The sequence below is a fragment of the Drosophila innubila genome (genome assembly GCF_004354385.1).
Source record: "Drosophila innubila isolate TH190305 chromosome 3L unlocalized genomic scaffold, UK_Dinn_1.0 0_D_3L, whole genome shotgun sequence".
Classification (NCBI taxonomy): domain Eukaryota; kingdom Metazoa; phylum Arthropoda; class Insecta; order Diptera; family Drosophilidae; genus Drosophila; species Drosophila innubila.
Genome location: NW_022995376.1, coordinates 11,405,710 through 11,424,339, shown reverse-complemented (window position 1 = coordinate 11,424,339; position 18,630 = coordinate 11,405,710). Strand labels below are relative to the sequence as shown.

The 18,630-nt window shown below is 40.3% G+C and overlaps 1 protein-coding gene across 1 annotated transcript; it reads left to right on the top strand.

Moving 5' to 3' along the window:
• Positions 1-63: 63 nt before the first annotated feature.
• LOC117787416 (glutamate receptor 1) lies at positions 64-18,275 on the top strand. Its single transcript, XM_034625935.1, has 16 exons — positions 64-205; positions 801-953; positions 1,313-1,440; positions 1,965-2,094; positions 9,299-9,552; positions 9,642-9,806; positions 10,658-11,008; positions 11,110-11,211; positions 11,736-11,976; positions 12,079-12,173; positions 12,287-12,454; positions 14,800-14,914; positions 16,306-16,769; positions 16,999-17,243; positions 17,395-17,809; positions 17,930-18,275. The coding sequence occupies exons 1-16, from the start codon at positions 94-96 to the stop codon at positions 18,017-18,019; spliced, it is 3,228 nt and encodes a 1,075-aa protein (XP_034481826.1). The 5' UTR covers positions 64-93; the 3' UTR covers positions 18,020-18,275.
• Positions 18,276-18,630: the final 355 nt, after the last annotated feature.

Genomic DNA, 18,630 nt, shown 5'->3' with positions numbered 1-18,630 from the left:
AATAAGTGAACAAGTAAAATATAAATAAATTGCCACAAAAACAACACGCACAACAACAAGAAGAAGAACAAGGAGAGTGACAACAGTTGCAACATGGACTTTGGCTTGAAGTTGAGCTGCCTCCTTTTATGGCTAACTTGCAGCAGTGGCAGTGGCAACAGTCGAGTCAACGCACAGCCATCATTAACCGAGAAAATACCGTTAGGTAAGTGGAAAGTGGAAGCATAAACCCGCACAGGATTCGTCTAGCTCGTTGCTCGCTGTGCTACAAAATTATATTAAGGTGCCACGCCCCATTTCCTCTATGTGGCATCCAGTAATTTGGTTTCGTTTCCCCTGGGATTCCGTTTCTGTTGCCGTTTCTGTTGCTGCCTGTTGAATTGACACAATCTTGCAGCTTGAATGCAATAAAGTTGCTGCCTGTTTCAGGATTGAATAAACTGAGCTGAGAGCATGAAAAATCTCCAAAGTCCAGTTCCATTGAAGCTTTGAAAACTGAAACGGCACGTTTATTAACTTGCAGAAAGCGACATTTAAGAATTTGTTCAGCAGCAGCAATAACAATAGCAACAGCAACAGCAACAACAAAAACATTTCAAGTTTTCACCAAGAAAAACTCAAATAAAATTTGAGCAAAAAAGCAATTACAAAGTTTAAAGTGCCTTTGCCTTGAACCTAATTGACAATTTCGCTCGCTCACGACGACAACAGCGACAACAGCAGCAACAGTAGCACAATTAAATTTAACCTTTGCTTAACATACATATATTTTAATACATTTACACATATGGTCGCGACAGGTGCCATCTTCGAGCAGGGCACGGATGAGGTTCAATCAGCCTTCAAGTATGCAATGCTCAATCACAATCTGAACGTATCCTCGCGACGCTTTGAACTGCAGGCTTATGTGGATGTCATCAACACGGCGGATGCATTTAAATTGTCACGTTTAAGTAAGTATAAAACTCGTTAAACTAGCATGCACGTTAATTTAAGAATTTAATTTGCGTTCTAGTTGAAAATTTCTTAAAAAAATATCAGAATATTTATATAGCTATCTGAATAAATTGTTAGAAGTTCTCTTCTTTTTTACAAAAAATCTACTGCACTATTATTTTTAAGTATATTTTTTATCTTTAATTTAAATAAAATTCACATATTTTTTCTTAATTATTTACAAAGAGTAGTGTCTCTTTAAATATGACATCTGCAGTGACTCGTTTAAAGCCTTTTTATCAATCGCAACGCGTCGAAAACAATTTTCATAATTTTTCGCTTGACTCAACCCTTTTCCATTTACTTATTTCCGCAGTTTGCAATCAATTCTCGCGTGGGGTTTACTCAATGCTCGGCGCCGTATCGCCCGACTCCTTCGATACACTGCACTCCTACTCGAATACGTTTCAGATGCCCTTTGTGACGCCCTGGTTTCCGGAGAAGGTAAGCGTTAAAGCCAAATAAATATTAAAGCTTAGGCCAACCCGCCAAGCAAGTCAGAGAGAAAGAGATAGAGACAGAGAACGGCAGAACAAGAGTAGGAAAAGTCGTTGCCTATTTTAATATGAAATATTAATCATACGCAAAGTTGACTTTCATATAAATTGGTAACCTTGGAAATGCTACCAAAAAGCTTATAAAATTTATGAGGCAACCCAGGTCGAAAACATTATAAATACAAGCAAGGTCCTGTTCTGTCCTATTCCTGTGCGTGCTCTTTAAAAATTTATAACACACTTTTGGCCTCATTTGGGCGGAGCCATATAAATCAAGCAGGCAAATGCCCAAAACGAGCCAAAACAATGGCCCAACAACAACAAGAACAACAATAATAACAGTGACTACTCAATAATGATTCATGTTTACTAACTTGCCATATCCTTTCTCTTTCTCTCGCTCTGTCATTGGCATTCTGTCTCTATCAACGAACTATATGAACGCTGTTTTCCATAATTTTCGCGTTTTAGGTGCTTACGCCATCGTCTGGTTTCCTCGACTTTGCCCTCAGCATGCGCCCGGATTATCATCAGGCCATCATTGATACAATACAATTTTATGGCTGGCGCAAAATAATTTATCTCTACGATTCCCACGATGGTGAGTACAAATACATGCATACATACTTAATATAGTGTAAGATTGAGCGACGAGTTCCGGCGGCCCCAAGTGAGTCAATAACCGTTCATTGACTGCCCCACCTATACCCCTGTCACCCCCTCAGCCCACAATCACAATCCGTTTCTTTCGCCGTCTCTCTTGACTACGAGACTGAGAGAGATGACTCTGTTTTCTCTGACTGTGTAAATTTGCCTTGTTATAAGTTTTGCAAGCATTTTCCATTTAGTCGATTTATAAATAAAAAGTAATGACACAGCTGTCTGTGCCGTCAAGAGAGGCAGAAAGAGAGAGAGAGAGAGACAGAGAAAGAGAGAGATGATTCGACGCTGACAGACAATTGGCTTATGTGGCTGCCACAACAATCGCAAACAGAGTCACTGTATAGATAGATGGATGGTTGGCTGCTGGCTTCAATGAAGGCAATGACAGACAAACAGACAGGCAGACAGACAGACAGACAGACAGACAGACAGACAAACAGATAGACTGAGAGATAGACAGACAGATGGGCGGACAACTAGCCGCCGTCTGCATTATTATTATTAATGAATGCCACGTGAAAATCTTTTTATGGTCGCGAACAGCACTCAATCAATTTACCGTTACCCGACAGCCACTCCTTCCTTTTAGCCAAGGCTCCTGTCTGTGTTAACTTGGCGTTTATGAGTCCTTGGGTATGTGTGTTTGTGTGTGAGTGGATTTGGGGGCTTCAGGCAATGTTTTGCCTGCTTTAAGGCGATTTATTTGCTATCCGATTAACGTCATGAATTCATTGAAATCATGCTGCTCAATCAACTTCCGAGAATCGAGTTGATCTAATAACCATCTTGAGAGCAAATGCATTAAATTAATTTCGAATTTTAATGCCTTTGTTTGTATATCAAATGATGTTTTCTATAAGATGCTTAATTGTGCCTTAAATTAGTTATCAATTTAAGTGTTTGCAGACGGATTATGTGCCACATTGAATAGCTGTCAGTTTGCCAAAATGATAGCAACTTTTGAGTTTAAGTTGCCTCATTCGCTTTCAGGGATAATACGAAAGCAGCTCTAGAAATTCTCTGCCATTCCGGCGACTCCTTCGAGTTTATGGCCAGTTTTTGGCTTGGGCGGAGTGCAGTTGGGGTAATCCGGCCATTATCATACAATCACAAGCTGAACTGAGATTTCATCTATTTTGCAGCTACTTTTCTATTTGCAAGAACTCTTCTAGCAACATCACGCCATTAAAACCTTTAAATTTTACGTCACTTTTAACTCTCAGAGTAATTCTTAAGTCCACTCTCGCACGTACTCAATATCTCTGTTATTCAAAAAGAAAAAAAAAATTGTAAACAAAAAATGAAAAAGTCAAAATAGAGTTTTCTGTTCGGCCCATCGACGCAGTCGTCTTTCATTTTTCTACAATTATTGTAGCTAGGCATTTTATGGGCATGTTTACACAGCCGGCGCGCCGAGGGTGACTGAGAGGGGGTGGGAGGATTGAGGGTATTGGAATCCTCATCGGTTGCTTGGCACGTAACGCCAACGCAAGTTAACGGCTTTTATTTTGGCTAGCAGCAGCGCATGTGGCTGGCAACTGTTTATACGAAATGGCTTCTTGTGTTTATTTGGGCCACGCAAACGAGTTTATTACTGAGGGAAATAGAAGAAACAACACACTTCGCCCTACGCCCCCTAGTAAAAGAAAAACATCGAAAAAAAAAAAAACTATTTATGGCCATTGGCATCGGTATTGGAGTACCATGTTGAACAAGAAGCGCTAAAGCAATCACAATAGCAACAACAACAACAATGCCAACAAACACTAATAGCCACTCTATAGTAACTCACTCCACCAAAATATTTTGTGTATTTTCTTTCTCTATTTTTTCTGATTTCTTCTTTTTTTTTGGCCCTAATTCATGCGGATATGCCTGCCGGCTTATAAGTTTATTGTCGCTTGTATTTACGACTCGGACGGGAAATTGGCGTATGCCCATTTTAATTTTAGCTAGAAGATTATGGCTTTTGTATTGAAGCCGATGAACCGCTATAAAATGTGTGCCTGCAGCCGGGCAACAATAATTTTCGCACTTAAATACATTTGCACCACTTTGCGTATACTTGATATTGCCGAAAAACTTATCACGACAGACTTGCTCTGCTTACGATTTTCTCATGCGTTTTAGAAATCATTAACAAACACTTAGCCAGTTAGTACGCATATTTAGCAGCATTTTGTATTCATTAAAATAAAATAGTAAAAGGCTGAAGCTTATTTCAGTCTGCTTGAGAGCCTTAAAGAGAATTAACTGCTATTCATTGACCCAACCACTGCACAACAGGTGTTAGACAGCTCTACAGGGGATATAACCATGCCTAAGGAATGAGTAAGCTGTCTGGCAATCTCATAAGAGAAATAATCTCTGTCAATTCTCGAGAGGTTTGTGGTCAATACCCCTTTCAACAACCCCATGCCAAGTGCAGGACCATCATCAAAATAAAGTTTATCTATAGAAATAACTTGCTTTATGACTTTAGTTCGATTTGCCCAGAGAACTGCTTTATTTGAATTTTATTATTGCCCTGGTGACATGACCTCGTTTCTGGGGCCAATGAAACGTTTTGTATAACAATGCAGCATTTAATATTTTATCAAGTAGTTGATGAAACAGCAGCTGAAATCACACTGGAGATGTGCTCCTAAAGTAGGGACATTTGCATGTTATATTTGTGGATTCTGATTTCATATTAAGAACAGACAATCAGCAGTCTGCAATGAAAGTAAATGTCTCACTTATTTTTTAGCACATTGTGAAGCACACTAACACACACACACACACACACACGCACACACCCATAACACACATTTATACGTACGAAGCAATCTCATGTGTTACGTGTGTCAGTTGAAAAAAAAAAAGAAAACGAAGAAAAGAGAAAAGTGAAGCAAACACATTGAGGAAGCGTAGGCGTTGTGGCATTGTTGTTGCTGCCCCCTTGCCGCTTTTAAAAGCACATTCGACTTGCTGTGACATGAGATTTACTACGCAGGACACAAGGAGCAAACAACTGAGCTGGGAGTTCAACCATTTGCATTTGTCGTCGTCCTGGTTAGGACATTTGCAAAATTGCTTGTTCCATCGGGCAGTGCATACGAGTGTACACTGTCCATCTGCTGTTGAGTTTTCCCTCCATTGTCTGCCATACGGAATGATGAAAGTTGCAGGCCTGGAGCTTGATAAATTTTTTATTAAATGCCCCAAACAACAGGTACTAAATTCGAATGCTCTGCAGCTAATCAATGTGAAATGACATAAAGGACATTCGGAAAAGAGAAGATTTATATAAATGCTTTTATTTAAAGATTGATTGTTATTGATTGCTTTTCAAATATTCGAGTAGTAGGCCGACAATCAAATCTGCACTATACCCTCTGCCATAAAAATGCAAAGGAGGAAGTGATAAAGTTGGAAAATACAGAAATAATAATGATAGGGAAAAAGAGGATTTATTATAGTTTTATTCAACCTAAAGGGTATGCTATATTCTAGCAGTCTAGTTTTAATAACTTGACTTATGCATCTGGCATGTGTATATAAACATTTAAAAGAAATCTGATTGTTGAGAGCATCATGAATAACAAGCAAATGTTGAACGTTGATTGTTCCTGTGATTCCTGCATTGAAGCAGCAGATGCATCGTAGAATTCTTATAGAATAACATCAGAAATTTAAATAAACTGCGTCATATTTGTGTAAGAATCCATGTAAAATTGTGTAGAGTCAAGAACCAAGTTTGCTTTCTTGTCTACCATTAATTTAACCATTATGGGTTTTAGTGCGTTTTCACTTTCGAGTAATTGGATACTTCTAAAAGACGCCTGTTGGAAAAGCCATTGAAAACATATGCGTGAAGCAAATTCTGTTGAGCTTGTCAGCGCATAAGGAACGAGACATTGTATAAGTAATTAAACCAGCAAAGTTTCTGATAACACAACAAGCGATAACCCATAATATACCGCTTAATTGGGGCGCAGCAAATTTTCCACTTTAAGCACTAAAAGTATAAAATGTAGGACAACATTAATAGAAAGATAGTAGTTGTGAGAGAGCAATGATACTTGAATATTTATAATAAGAATTCGAAACAAAATCTGTTCAATTAGCAGCACACGAAGGGAATAATGATAATGACCATTCATTCATCTATGTAATTAAGCTGATATATTTCCATGTATTTGTTTGTTTTTGAAGTATCCAGGAAACGTAATCTCTGCCAGGAGACTGTGTTGGTAATAATTACATTACCTTTCTCATTTGTTCAGTCATAAAATATGTAAGCAAATGTCTTGTTAGACTCGACTGATGTCTTACGTGCCTTATATTACGTATACGTAAATGTATATAGCTAGCTGTATTTGCTGCTGTAGCTGTATGTATATATATATGTATGTATGTGCGTGTGCGTGTGGAGTGTCACTACCGATGGCAGGAAAACTTCATTTCCGCAAAACTAACTTTTGTTTAACATAACAAATTGTCTTGTTTACTTTTCGTATGTGAGTGAAAATAAAGTAGTTTAGTCACAGCATCGCATAAACAAGCTGGCAGCTGTTTTGAATTTGCATAGGAAGTCAGTCAGAGGGATACATCCATACATTGAGATCACAGAATACAGATTACACTGTGCTACAAAGTTTATCTTGAGCCTATTTTAAAAATTCCATTTCAATGAATTTGTTATGACGAATTGCGCTTGAAAAATAATTGAATTTATCCAGACGACCATCAAAAATAAATATAATTGTAAATTAAATTCGAAGCATAAACAAAAAGGAAACACAAAATGCGACAGTCGACAAACCGAAAATAATACAATAAATACAAAACGGAAATACACACATACGCACTAAACACAAAGGCGAAATACGTATGAAAAGGAAAAGGAAGAAAAACAAAAGATACCGAAATACGAGTTCAAGAGTAGGAATCAAAAAGACAGAAGCCAATTTCAAGCCATCAACTTGGGGACATTTTATATGCGAGGGGCAAATGTTTTCATATCAAAAATGAAATAAAACAAAAGCCCAAGCCACAACACAGTACGCTTCTCAATTACACTTTCGATATTTACACACACACAGTGACACACACGCACATGCAGAAAATCCGAACAGCAAATCTCAAATCGAAAAACACAAAACTCAAATCCAAAGGCAAGCCAAGCGTGAGGACTATAGAGATACTTGGTATGGGAATGGCAGTGGGAATGGAAATGGAAATGGGAAAGGGAATAGGGCGGAACCCACCGATTCAGATAGAATCACCGAGTATGGGTACTCGGGGTGATGGCAGCGGTTAGAGAGGGGAGGTGAGGGCTATAGGGATGAGCACCAGCAAATGAAATTGTATAAAAGGCAAAGCACAAAATTTATTGCACTAGTACAGCGCAAAAAATGGTTCTGCCACACGAAGGCAACAAAAAATAACGGAAAGAAGTAAGAGTGCTGCAATTAAGCATGTTCGACAAAGAGATACCCTGTAGTCTGTACTGGAATTAACACAAAAAATGTTGAATAAAATCTTATAAATACCATTAAAACAAATTATTCGATATTTCGTAAAAATGGTAAAATAAACTTTCAAATTATAGTATTTCTGTTGGATTATCAAATTCTTAATACTACACAGAATTGCAAATTGTCATGGCACCCTTTGACAGAATTTAATGGAAACGGGGTATAAAAATACTTAGCCCCGGCATTGGCAGAGAAAGAGAGAGTAGTGCAAATCAAAACAGCAACAAATTGGATATATATCGAGTGCGCTTTAGCCGTGAGTAGAAGTGGTGAATGGGGAGGGAAGGGTACAGATGTGGCTATAACAATGTCTAAATCAGAACTCCTGACAGTCGCAACTTTCCATTGGGGCCAAAACCAAAGCAAATCCCATTTTATCCTCAAGCATAAATTGAAGGCCAATTCCAGTTGTTGCATGCAACATTCACAAAGAATGAGAGAGAGAGAGAGAGAGAGAGTGAGAGAGTGAGAGGGGATATGTCTCTTTTTCTTCGTTGCCTGCAATACTCCTGTCATACAAATCATCTGTCCATCAATGCGGTATATCACAATTCTATCCAATCCATCTGGCCTCCCCAGCGCATTCAATCGTCGAGTTTTGACCCACAAGTTGTGCCTCCCCCCCTTCCCGGTGGCAGTTGCTGTCTTTGGTGTCTGTTTAAGTGCGAATGAGTGCTGCATGGAGCGGCAGTTAGTTGCAGCCATAACTCAATAAGCCCAAATGCAAATTGCGCTTGCAATGAAATCTCTGCTGCATATCAGACCAACACAAGGATGATGATAACTTCAGGGCAGTTTCCAACTGATGGGGGGGTGGCAAAGGGAGCTCTAGGTGGACTGTCGCATGGCATTAGGTGCCATTTCTGTGTATCTGTGAGATACGGCACATATCTGTGTATCTTCCCTTTGCATCCGTTTTCGGGAAATTTCTAATTGAAGCTGATTCTGTTGGTTTAGCTCTTGTAAGCCGAGTTTTGTTGTTCTGTGTGGGTGTGTGTATCTGTCTTGACTGTCACAAAACAAAACTGAACAAATGTCCGATAAAAGTTCACAGTTCAGATAGTAAAACTTACATTAAGCTATAAGGGACAATTTGGACTGTAAAAACATACAATTTGATTAGAATATAATTTAAATAGAACTACATGTAATAATAACTAAAATTTATCAGAATATCTTAGTTGAGATATAAGAATAACCTTAAAATTTATTTTTTATATTAGAATTAATACAATTTTATTATATATTGTCTTAATTACCTCATTTACATGTTTAACAGTCTTTTGATTCAATATTTAAATTTACTACATGTTTCTTCCTATTCTGTGCTGAATAAGAAGCACACACTTGAACTTTCTTATCGGGTATATCTGATTGCATAATTCTCACTTTCCTTCATCCCTTTTTGCTTTGCTCATTTCAATATTTTCCACAGCTTTGTTGCTGCTTAATGTGTTTATGCTAATCAGGGGTTAAAGGGCATAAAGCAAGATAGTTATAATTTGTGTGCTTCCAGTTCTACGTGTGTTTGTGTCTGCGTGAGTGTGAGTGTGTATGGGTTATCCTAGTTAATTAACACGCTCATTATCCATCTACTACGCTTTGTACTTTGTGCTGCAGGATTGCTGCGTCTGCAACAAATCTACCAGGGTTTGAAGCCTGGCAACGAGTCCTTTCAAGTGGAGCTGGTTAAGCGCATCTCGAATGTCAGCATGGCCATCGAGTTCCTGCACACTCTGGAGCAAATTGGGCGATTCACCAAGAAGCACATTGTCCTGGACTGTCCCACGGAAATGGCCAAGCAAATACTGATACAACATGTGCGGGATTTACGTTTGGGTCGTCGCACCTATCACTATCTGCTGAGTGGTCTGGTAAGTGTTGTTGTTCCTGTTGTTGTTGTTGCTGTTGTCACCACATTGTCCCTTTCCCGTTTAATTGCATTACTTCGTTTCTTCCTCAGGTCATGGACGATCGCTGGGAAAGTGAGATAATCGAATTTGGCGCCATTAACATCACCGGATTTCGCATTGTGGATACGAACAGGCGTCTGGTTCGCGAGTTCTATGATAGCTGGAAACGATTGGATCCGCAGATGAGTGTCGGTGCTGGCCGTGAATCGATTTCGGTAAAATCCTTTTTAGACCAAGTAGTACTCGTATTGTCACTGCTGCTAGCTGTTACATATTTGCTGACATTTAATGTTTACACTGACGACTCTAACATAGTTTTCTCTCTGTGTGTGCGTGTGTGTGTCTGAGTGTGTGTTTATTTGTTGTGTGTAGTCAAATAGCAGCACAAACAGCACAACGGGCGACAGATTTCACTTTTTACATAGTTCAGCAGCACCAACTTTCAGTCAAAGGCATATGTGTGTGTCCTTGCTACTGCTGATGTTGCCGTTGTCCTTGTCATGCTTGCCACACACTCACACAGTCACATATATACAAAGAAACTACTCGACAGCGGCAAGTTGGTTTAGTTTGCGTGCTGTTTATATTTGTATTTCCTTGGCATTATCCTTGTTGACAAAGATTTCACTTTGTGGCGCTTAAATGTTAGTTGAATTCTGCTCCAGGACTTCAATGCTATAGCACTCCTTGCTTTATTCTCTCCTCTCCTATCCTCTTCCCTTCTCTTTTCATCATCCAACTGCTGCTGCTCTCTTTGACAATGCCTTATTGTTTATTTGACTTGTCTGTGAGCCTCACTCCATTTTGTTGTGATGCGACAGGATATTCATGCTAACGCCTGTCTGCCACTCACTTCATGAACTAATCAGATATTTAATCACTGTTTTGGCTTTAATAAAAGTACTCCTGAAAAAGCATCCTTTCTAAAATAAAATATAAAATGAAAAATGCTGTCAATGATGGGGAAAATTGTGAAAAACAGCGTGTAATACACTCATTAAATGGCAGCAAGTAAAGTGAGAGATCCCAATCTCCGCTAACACATCCTTCCCGTTATGAAACCTAGGCTCAGGCTGCTCTCATGTACGATGCGGTCTTTGTGCTGGTTGAGGCATTCAACAAAATACTCCGCAAGAAGCCGGATCAATTCAGGAACAATGTACAGAGACGCAGTCAGACATTGATGGCAGCTGCCTCAACAGCTGGAGATGGCTCCAACAGCAGCAGCAACAGTGATGCCGGCTTCAACTCCAACTCCGGGTCAAACTCTGGCTCTGGTTCCAGTGGCAACGGTAACGGCAACGGCAACGGCAACGGGAACTTCAATATCGCACCTCGTTCGTTGGACTGTAACACGGCCAAGGGATGGGTGAATGCCTGGGAGCATGGCGATAAAATATCACGTTATTTGAGAAAGGTGGGTTAGACATTAATGTCTGTCCTGATCATCATGAGTAACGGTGCTGACAAAGCAATTAAAACGCCACATTTTTCCTGCTTTCCGTCTTTCCGCTGCAGGTGGAAATCGAGGGCCTCACCGGGGATATCAAATTCAACGATGACGGCAGACGAGTCAATTACACGTTGCACGTTGTCGAGATGACCGTAAACAGTGCCATGGTAAGTAACGGGATACGTGTGGGCGGGCGGGACAGCAGAGAACAGGGAAAAGGCAGTTAACAACTGTGGCCCAGTTAGAGCCATCAAAGAGATATCGCACACCACAAAATCGATATGAATTACAACGTCTAGCATTAATTATGTAATTGATATGAATGCTTGCCGAATGCAGTCAATTTCAAATCGATCAAATAGCGCAATTCAATGTTTGATATTTGTGTTTTCAATCGTACATGGTAGTGTTTAAGTATTAGTTTACACTTAAATATTTTCACTTTCTGTCAAGTTATCAAGTTATTAAAATTCAATAAACTAAAGACCGATCAATCATTGCTTATCGATAAGTAGCTATCGATAAATAGCAAGGCGCAATTCGCAACAATCAGTTGATATTTTACAGCACTATTTTAAAAATATTTCAGCTATTTATCAAAAGGAAAACGTTAATAAAGGGAAAAAAATAATGTTAAATAGAATATAATTAATTTATAAGTTCAAGCTAATTGCTTTCTTGCCTGCTGCAGGTAAAAGTTGCTGAGTGGAATGACGTCACAGGGCTGCAGCCTCTGAATGCGAAGTTTGTGCGTCTGCGTCCACATGTTGAGTTCGAGAAGAATCGCACGTACATTGTGACCACTGTACTAGAGGAGCCGTATATTATGATAAAGCAGCCATCCTTTGGAGAGCAACTTCATGGCAATGATCGCTTCGAGGGCTACTGCAAGGATCTCGCTGATTTGTTGTCCAAAAGGCTCGGACTTGATTGTAAGCAAGAGCTATTTTTGAAATTTGTATCTAATCTAATTTGTTTGATAATTATAATAACTATTTTTAATATCACCTTTTCATGACTTTTCCCTCTCACAGATGAACTACGTCTGGTAAAGGATGGCAATTATGGATCGGAGAATCCAGCGGTGCAAGGTGGTTGGGATGGCATGGTGGGCGAATTGGTGCGAAAGGTGAGAAATTCGAGCTTGAGCACTCACACATAACTGACTACCTACAATTATTCTCTCTCTATTTCTCTCTCACTCTGTCTCTGTATCTCTCCCGTTCTCATTTGGAACTACAGGAAGCGGATATTGCCATCGCCCCCATGACGATTACCGCTGAACGCGAACGTGTCATCGACTTTAGCAAGCCCTTCATGTCGCTGGGCATTTCCATTATGATTAAGAAACCAGTGAAGCAGACGCCCGGCGTGTTCAGCTTCATGAATCCTTTATCACAGGAAATTTGGGTGCGTATGTGTGTAACTGTAGCTGTCCCTCTCTAGCACCTGCATTCTCCCCTCTTTGCCCACTCAAGCTTCACAAAGAGTAGAAACTTTGCAACGTTCCAGCCAGTGGCTAAGAGGCAACTTTGACTTGATGCCACATTCCTGCTGTAAGCTGTCATATTGCCTTCGAGATAGCGAGTGGAGTCCTTGCCCTCCTTTAATACTGCTCCTTTTGCTTCTGCTTCTGCTTCTGCTTCAGCATGTAAATGCAATGTTTTGGCCTGACTTCATGCATCTATATACTACATGCATATACATAAATATGTATGCCAAACATGGCAGAAAGGTGTACAAGGATTATATGTTATCAAATGTAGGACAGCATGACGGGTTGTCAGAGCAGTATCATCAAACTGAAAGCAAGAGCATTTGCGGAGAAATAAGTGTCTTTAAAAGGATTGTTCGATACTTTTTAAGGTCATGCTCCTTTTTGATAATGTTAAGCTATCTTGATCTATTATCGATATATGTAACCCAATAGAAAACAAACCCATTTCAGATTATTTGCGCCTTAACTGAATCAAGTCTAGACGTGAATCGGGTTTGTGTTTATTTTCGCTTTGGTAACGAGTCAAAATAATGCAAAATTTTGCGCTGCATACAAATGAGTAAAGTTTTTCATTTTTGTTGGCGCCCATTGCCTGGTAATTTTTACGCTCGTGCTTCCTGCTTCTTTTTTTCATTTTCATTTATGTTGGCTCATTTTTTTTTCGCTCTCTCTGCGAAAGTTTGCGGCAAACTTGGACTTTTGTATATTTATTTCTTTTGGTTTCGGCATCAACGTGGTACCTCGTAAGCTCCCAAAGTTTAATAGAGTAAACGACAAAGTTTTTTCCTCTGCTTTTGCTACTGTTTGTCTTTTTTTACATTATAAGCAACAACAACAATGACAAGCGCTGCAAGCAAAAATTACGTTGCCGTCAAGTTTTAAATTTGGCTCTAGTCCAAAGTTGGCCGTTTGACGCTTGTTTAAATAATGGCCAGCCATAAAAATTATATGAGCATTTAGTTGATATTGGCCCTGATGATGTTGATGTTGATGCTGTTGCTGACGCTGATGTTGTAACATCATCTTCCTGCTCAGTTGACCAAGTCCAAGTGGCTCTTTAATCTTATCACAATTGGGAAATATCGTTAATTTCAAATTCTTATCTCTTGGGAGATCATTTTTACTCAATTCATGAATATTGGGTATAAAATAAGGCGTAGTTTTAACAGTTCTAAGGTCACTAATATACTCTGTATAGTTCTTAGGAGTGGGAATGCCTTTTTCTTTCATTAACTTTGTTATAAACAGTGAGTTTTATTGCAACATCATGTATACTTTAATTAGTTGAAGTATTCAAAGCAAATCTAATATACCCTAGAAAACATAGCTTATATGGCCGGATATACCTTTTTCTGTCTACCTCTAGCTCCTTTTCTTAAAGGTGTGTTTCTGTGTGTTTCATTACACACTTTAATTTGATACTAATTTACGCAGGGTATGAAAAGTGTTGACAGCGCGACAAACGCTAAATTAAATGCTAATCAAAGTTAGTGAACAGCGATGTGAAAGCTTATGCTTATTTTGACATGAGCTAAAAAAAATTACAAATGCAAATTAGTTAAGTCAAGTTATGGAGTGTGTGCGAGGCGCCAAAGGAGCAAAAGGTGCCTGAAAGGACCTCCAAAGTTAGCAAGCTAATATAAAAGACTTTCACAAAAAAATGTATCATAAATTAAATGAAGCATTTTCGCTGCACACACGATGTCGACGCGTTGACAGCAACGCCCAATAAAAACCAACGCACACACAGACATACGGAGTGCCCTACTGAGCGTGTGTGTGTGTGTGTGTGTGTGTGTGAATGACGACACCTTTTCTCTGTGCCACATACACACATACACAAATTAAAATGCGAGCGCCCTGTGGCAACCATTGAAGCATTGATAACGCCAGCAACACCAAAGAGGAACCAACGGCAACAGTTGGCAGTAAGGAGTCCTGGCAGGCAGGTAGATAGGCTGTCGATGTCCTGGATGTTGCCTGTTGGCTGTTGGTTGTTTGCTGTTGGCTCCTTGCTCCTGGCTTGTGTCTGCCATTGTTTCTGGCGTGGCGGCGTCGTCGTCCCATTAAGCTAATGTTGCGCAATTTCTAGGAAGCCATTGCCGCTTCCGCTTCAATTAGTAAAGAAAATTTAATGAAAAATGTTTTAGCCAGAAATATAGAGAGTTTGCTTTTACAGCTGCTGTCGTTGCTGTTGCCGCCTGGCAGCTATCATGTCGTATCTTACAAGCTTTTCATGTTTTCATTCCGCCAACAGGTGAGCGTCATCTTCAGCTACATTGGTGTCAGCATCGTGCTCTTCTTTGTATCCCGTTTCTCTCCACATGAATGGCGTCTCGTTCAACAGCCGCTACAACAATCACAGCTGCCAGGTAAGAGCACATACCTACATACTATACTATACTACATACATACATATACAAATATCCACACCCGACCTGTGCTAAACCAGGATGAGGTGGAGTATATTTACGAATGCACAGTGCTTTGAAAGTTGAGATATTGTTGAACCCAAATGGAAATTAGCTAAAAGCTTTAAACAGTTGGATTTCCATTTCCTATTGAGCTATTTGCTTTGCTAAGGAATATGGAGAAATGGAGATGATAGCGTAACAAATGAATAAGAAAGACTTCTTCAGAAATGTAATTATGCATTGTTGCAGTTTAAATCTAACCTTTTCAAATGAAAATTTTAAGAAATCTGGACTTATTCACACTTTAATTTCATATTTCCAGATTTCATTCATAAATTTTTCTTTATCTTCAGCTTATGTAAAGACACGTGTCTATCTCCAAAGGAAGAAAGCATTTTTTTAATGTGCATTTCATGTAATAGACTAAAATTTTTGGCGAAATGCAAGACAATAATGTACAGACAACGTGAGTGTTTCTTTTTTATGCGCGATATTGATATTTTATGAGCTGCCTGGGAAAACAGCAGATGCTGAGGAAAATTGGGTGGGAATGGGAATACGAATATAACAGTGGCATCTGTGGCAAAACATTGGACTTGTTTTGCATGCGATGGCATGTAATTGAATTATCTGATTCAATTTTGTAGGTGCTGGGTGTGTAGAGAGTGGTGTGCGGTGTGTAGTGTGAAATGTCTGCCATTCACTGTTGGCGGCAATCAAAATCCAAAACGGAGGTCACATATGAGCAGAGCAGACAGACAATTGCCTCTCATAACAATCTATTGGCATCCTGCAAAACATCCTTAATGTAATTTTAGCGGAAAGTAAACAACATTTTGTATGCAGGCAACGTGTTATCAGCCACTGGAAAGTGGCAGCAAAAAAAAAAGAGTAAATGGGGAAGCCACAAGCACACAGAAGCGAGTGCAGAATAAAATCTGACATGCGAATGCATGTGGCAGTAACATGTCAGCGGCAGCATGAACAGAAGCAGGACTCCTCCTGCTCCTACTTCGGGGCAATCGATGATTTTGCAATTGAAGCTGCTTTTGGCATGAGTTTGGCTTTGGCTTTGGCTTTGGCTACAGCTTTTGCTGTGCGCTTGATTGCATATCAATTAGAGCAGGCGCAAAAAGTCAAGCCAAACGAAATGATTGACAGTTGAACAGCCAAGAGGAGCAGCAGTAGCAGCAGCAATAGCACTAGCAGTATACATACATGTATATATTGACTAGGACAACTGACTAGTGTCCAGCATTTACTTGTAGTTTGCTCCTCCTATTGCTTTTGCTGTCTGCGGTTACGTTTTGTGGTCTACTCACACCAATTTGTTCGTGCTTCCTTTACAGATCCACATGCACATCACGAACAACTTGCCAATCAGCAGCCACCCGGCATCATTGGTGGCGCCACCGTTCCCCCGCCGCCCGGACCTCCAACTCCTGGCCCACAGTCGGCTGCCTGTGCGGCAGCTCTGCAGGCATCCCTATCAGCAGGCAGCCTGACATCCGGAGCAACAGCCAACTCAGCGGCGGTCAATGAATTCAGTATCTTGAACTCATTCTGGTTCTCCTTATCGGCCTTCATGCAACAGGGTTGCGATCTATCGCCTCGATCTATTTCGGGTCGCATTGCAGCTGCCTCGTGGTTCTTCTTTACACTCATCCTCATCTCCTCCTATACGGCCAACTTGGCTGCATTCCTTACCGTCGAGCGCATGGTGACCCCAATCAATTCAGCCGAGGATTTGGCTATGCAAACGGAGGTACAATATGGCACCTTGTTGCACGGTTCCACCTGGGATTTCTTCAGGGTAAGTGCTATTCTAATCACTTGATAACTTTATCTTTTAAAGAAAGAATATTATTATACTTGGCCTTAAGGTACTTGTCCTGTTTGAGTCGGAAATAAAATACAGGGCCCTGCAAAGTTATTGAATCTGTTGCTTGTTCAATATATCCCTTTTGTCTTCTTAATTACAATCGCCCATTTATGTATTTATAATTATCTGCTCATTATGTGCTTTGACCTTTAACCCACAGCGTTCCCCAATTGGACTGCACAACAAAATGTGGGAGTATATGAACTCACACAAGCACGTCTTTGTAAATACCTACGATGAGGGCATCCGGCGGGTGCGGACATCCAAGGGGAAATATGCGCTGTTGGTGGAGTCGCCGAAAAATGAATACGTGAATGCCAGAAAGCCGTGCGACACAATGAAAGTGGGACCCAACTTGGATACAAAAGGATTTGGCATTGCCACGCCCCTCGGCTCAGCACTCAAGTGAGTAGACCGAGTAGCCGGACAAGTGAATAGGACTGTGTATAATGAATAAGGGAAAGCCATCAATTTCTTTGGCTTTATTAAAAAGTCCAAGTCACTGCTAAGTAGCTGGCACATCTTTATTGTATGTTTTTCTTTTCCTCTTTGGCAGAGATCCCATTAATTTGGCTGTGCTGTCGCTGAAGGAGAACGGCGAGTTGATCAAGTTGCGCAACAAATGGTGGTACGACAAGGCCGAGTGTAGTTTTAATAAGGACAATCAGGAGGCTTCGCACAATGAACTGACGCTGAGTAATGTGGCTGGCATATTCTATATACTGATCGGTGGTCTCATGGTCTCTGTATTCGTGGCAATTATTGAGTTTTGCTTCCGCAGCAAGACAAACAGTTCCGGGTCGACGCTCGGGGCGAGTAAAAGCAACGGTTCCATGATGCTCGGACCGGCGAACATTGGTCCTGGCGTTGTGGCGTCGACACATCAAAGGAACGCGATGACGGACAGCATGCATGCCAAGGCCAAATTGACCATTCAAGCGAGTCGCGATTACGACAACGGTCGTGTGGGGGTGAGTACACGTATTTAGCTGGGGGATGTTTGGGGGGTGTTTGAGAGTTTCAAATTGCTTGTTATTTTAAGCGCACATTTTATGTTAATTATATGAGCAGAGATGCTAACCAACGCACAGTATCTCAATTGCACATCTCTACAGTATTATCCACCTGCTCCCTCCGATGCCGGCGAGGCTCTGCACATGAACGCCCATGGTCAGGTTTGACACGAGCACGTGCAGGAGTCGCGTCTTTGACGCACACCCTGCGCGCCAACCATCCGTAGAATAATGGCCAACAGCCGCCAGGAGACGGAGAAGATGATGGCCGGCGGTAGCATCATCAATGGCAACCACGAGGGCAGTCTAACGCTTTCCCCCGCCAATGGTCAGAACGCGACGCTAATGCGCCATTCTCCAGATATTAAAAAGCATCCCCATACGCATTCACATCCCTACGACAAGTAAGTGAAGTAGGCACACATTAAGATAAGAATTCTAGATAATAAGTGCCAATAAAATGTCGAAACTTTGAGTCTAAAAAACACAAATTGATATAATGTCCTGAGTTATGCAGAAAGCAGCAAACTTTTAAATCAATCAAGAAATGCAATTAAAGAATTAAAATTGAATTTCATTCGAAGAGAATTATATTGAATTAAATGTCTACTGATGTGAGCATGTAATTGAATACTATATGCAATTATATTATTTTTTAATAAGTGCAAAAAGCATTTTTTAATAAATTTTAACACAAAAAGCTCGCAGGCATCGGCATCGACATTGGCAAATGACAAGCGCACAAAAGTATGCAATGTTATTTATGTGGCCACATTCAA